This window comes from Mandrillus leucophaeus, unplaced genomic scaffold (assembly GCF_000951045.1).
Source record: "Mandrillus leucophaeus isolate KB7577 unplaced genomic scaffold, Mleu.le_1.0 Scaffold330, whole genome shotgun sequence".
Taxonomy (NCBI): domain Eukaryota; kingdom Metazoa; phylum Chordata; class Mammalia; order Primates; family Cercopithecidae; genus Mandrillus; species Mandrillus leucophaeus.
In genome coordinates this window covers 970429-972602 of record NW_012103477.1, presented here as the reverse complement: position 1 = coordinate 972602, position 2174 = coordinate 970429, and the positions used below count along the sequence as shown (strand labels likewise).

Genomic DNA, 2174 nt, shown 5'->3' with positions numbered 1-2174 from the left:
AATTCAGAAATGTACTGAAATCAGATTTGCAGGAAACATGTTTTTAGGTTTTTTCCAGGACTACTGGAGTGACCAAAAAAAAAAAAAGGCACCTGTTAAAATGACGCCCACGTCAGGCCTGGAACCAAGACCAGAATGTGGTGTGTACGTGTCACTAGCGTTTCCGCACAGGCCGCTTCCGCTTCAACCTTGGCTGGGGTTTGTAGATTCTGTTCGGGTCACAGTTGAGCTTGTGGATGGTTTTCTTATGGCAGACAATGTGCACTAGTTTTAGGTTCTCTGAGGTAAACAGCAGGCCATAAAAATACTCCCAGTCCACTTCTCTTCCGTCTTGTTCCTTAATTGCTTCCACCAGTGTAGGAATGATGGTGCGTTTCTTTTCTATTCTGCAAAGTAAGGTTAGAAACATCATTTTCTGTGGTCACGGTGCCACAGGCAACAGGTCACAGCAGCGCACTGCAGTCACAACTCTTCCCAAATTCCCCTAAGTGCCATCACAGACACGCGGCCGAGCCAGCTGGCCAGGTCTGTCAAGCAGAGCCTGATGCAAGCAGCCTTGCTCATGTTACTTTTTAAAACTTGACTTGTGGCCGGGCACGGTGGCTCACGCCTGTAATCCCAACACTTTGGGAGGCCAAGGCGGGCAGATCACTTGAGGTCAGGAGTTCGAGACCAGCTTAGCCAACATAGTGAAACTCTGTCTCTAATAAAAATGCACAAAATTGGCTGGGCATGGTGGTGGGCACCTGTAATCCCAGCTACTTGGGAGGCTGAGGCAGGAGAATCACTTGAACCCTGGCAGTGGAGGTTGCAGTGAGCCAAGATCACGCCACTGCACTCCAGCGTGGGCAACAAAAGCAAAACATCATCTCAAAAAAAAAAAAAGACTTGTGTCACTGTTCAGAATACTGAAAAGTATGTGGAAAATAAAGGGGGTCAACCACCTTCCCATCACTTACAGTCACCCACCATCAACAACTGGCTTAACTGACTCCATGTTTCATCCACATATAGATTTACCCCCCAAAAACATTACATGATAGGACATGAAAATTTTACAAACAGAGCCTTACAAAGGAAGCTGAAGTCACTTTTGATCCCATTTGTAATCTCATGTCCCTCCTTCCCCTCACAGGTAATCACTATTAAGGGTTTGCTAATGATCTTTCCAATCCTAATCTTATACCGTTATACACATATATGTGTCTGTTTAAAAAACTACATGAGGCCAGGCACAGTGGCTCATACCTGTAATCCCAGCACTTTGGGAGGCTGAGGCAGGCGGATCACCTGAGGTCAGGAGTTCAAGACCAGCCTGGCCAAGATGGCAAAACGTCATCTCTACTAAAAATACAAAAATTCGCTGGGCATGCTAATGTGTGCCTGTAATCTCAGCTGCCCAGGAGGCTGAAGCAGGAGAACTGCTTGAACCCTGGAGGCAGACGTTGCGGAGAGCAGCGATTGTGCCACCTCACTCCAGCCTGGGCAACAGAGTGAGATTCTGTCTGAAAAAAAGAAAACAAAAAACTACATGAGGCTAGGCGCAGTGGCTCACGTCCATAATTCTAACACTTTGAGAGGCTGAGGTGGGCGATCGCTTGAGGCCAGAAGTTTGAGACCTGCCTAACCAACATAGTGAAACCCCGCTTCTACAAAAAATACAAAAAAATTAGCCAGGCATAGTACTGCACGCCTGTAATCCCAGCTACTACTCAGGAGGCTGAGGCATGAAAATCGCTTGAACCCGGGAGGCGGAGGTTGCAGTGAGCCAAGATCATGCCACTGCATTCTAGCCCAATTAAAGCGAGGCTGTCCCAAGCACATACATACACCATGATATTGCTGTTTCACTTATAAACCATTTGGAAGACTGTGCAGTAACAAGCATAGGAACTTGCAAACTGACGAGGTGGGATTAGAGACCGCATAGCCAGGAGGGTTTATGGTGGGTGGTGAGCTAAACTGGTGCAGACCCCTCTCCCTGCAACCCACAGAAATGCTGAGCTGCAGTTACCTTTTTTTTTTTTTTTTTTTTTGAAACAGAGTCCTTGCTCTTGTCAACCAGGCAGGAGCGCAGTGCTGCACAAGCAGGCCAGCTGTTCCACCGACACCATCACTCAGCTGCGGGGACACCTGGACGGGCTCGCCTGTGTGATGCCGCCCATCCTGGGAGG

General features: G+C 48.0%; 1 protein-coding gene across 1 annotated transcript in view; it reads right to left on the bottom strand.

Moving 5' to 3' along the window:
- DFFB (DNA fragmentation factor, 40kDa, beta polypeptide (caspase-activated DNase)) overlaps positions 1-2174 on the bottom strand; it is a 56666-nt gene that overhangs the window by 1738 nt on the left and 52754 nt on the right. Inside the window, exon 7 of the mRNA XM_011988445.1 lies at positions 93-386. Within this exon, the coding sequence (XP_011843835.1) occupies positions 155-386 (232 nt within the window). The 3' untranslated portion in view covers positions 93-154. The remainder of the gene's footprint in view (positions 1-92; positions 387-2174) is intronic.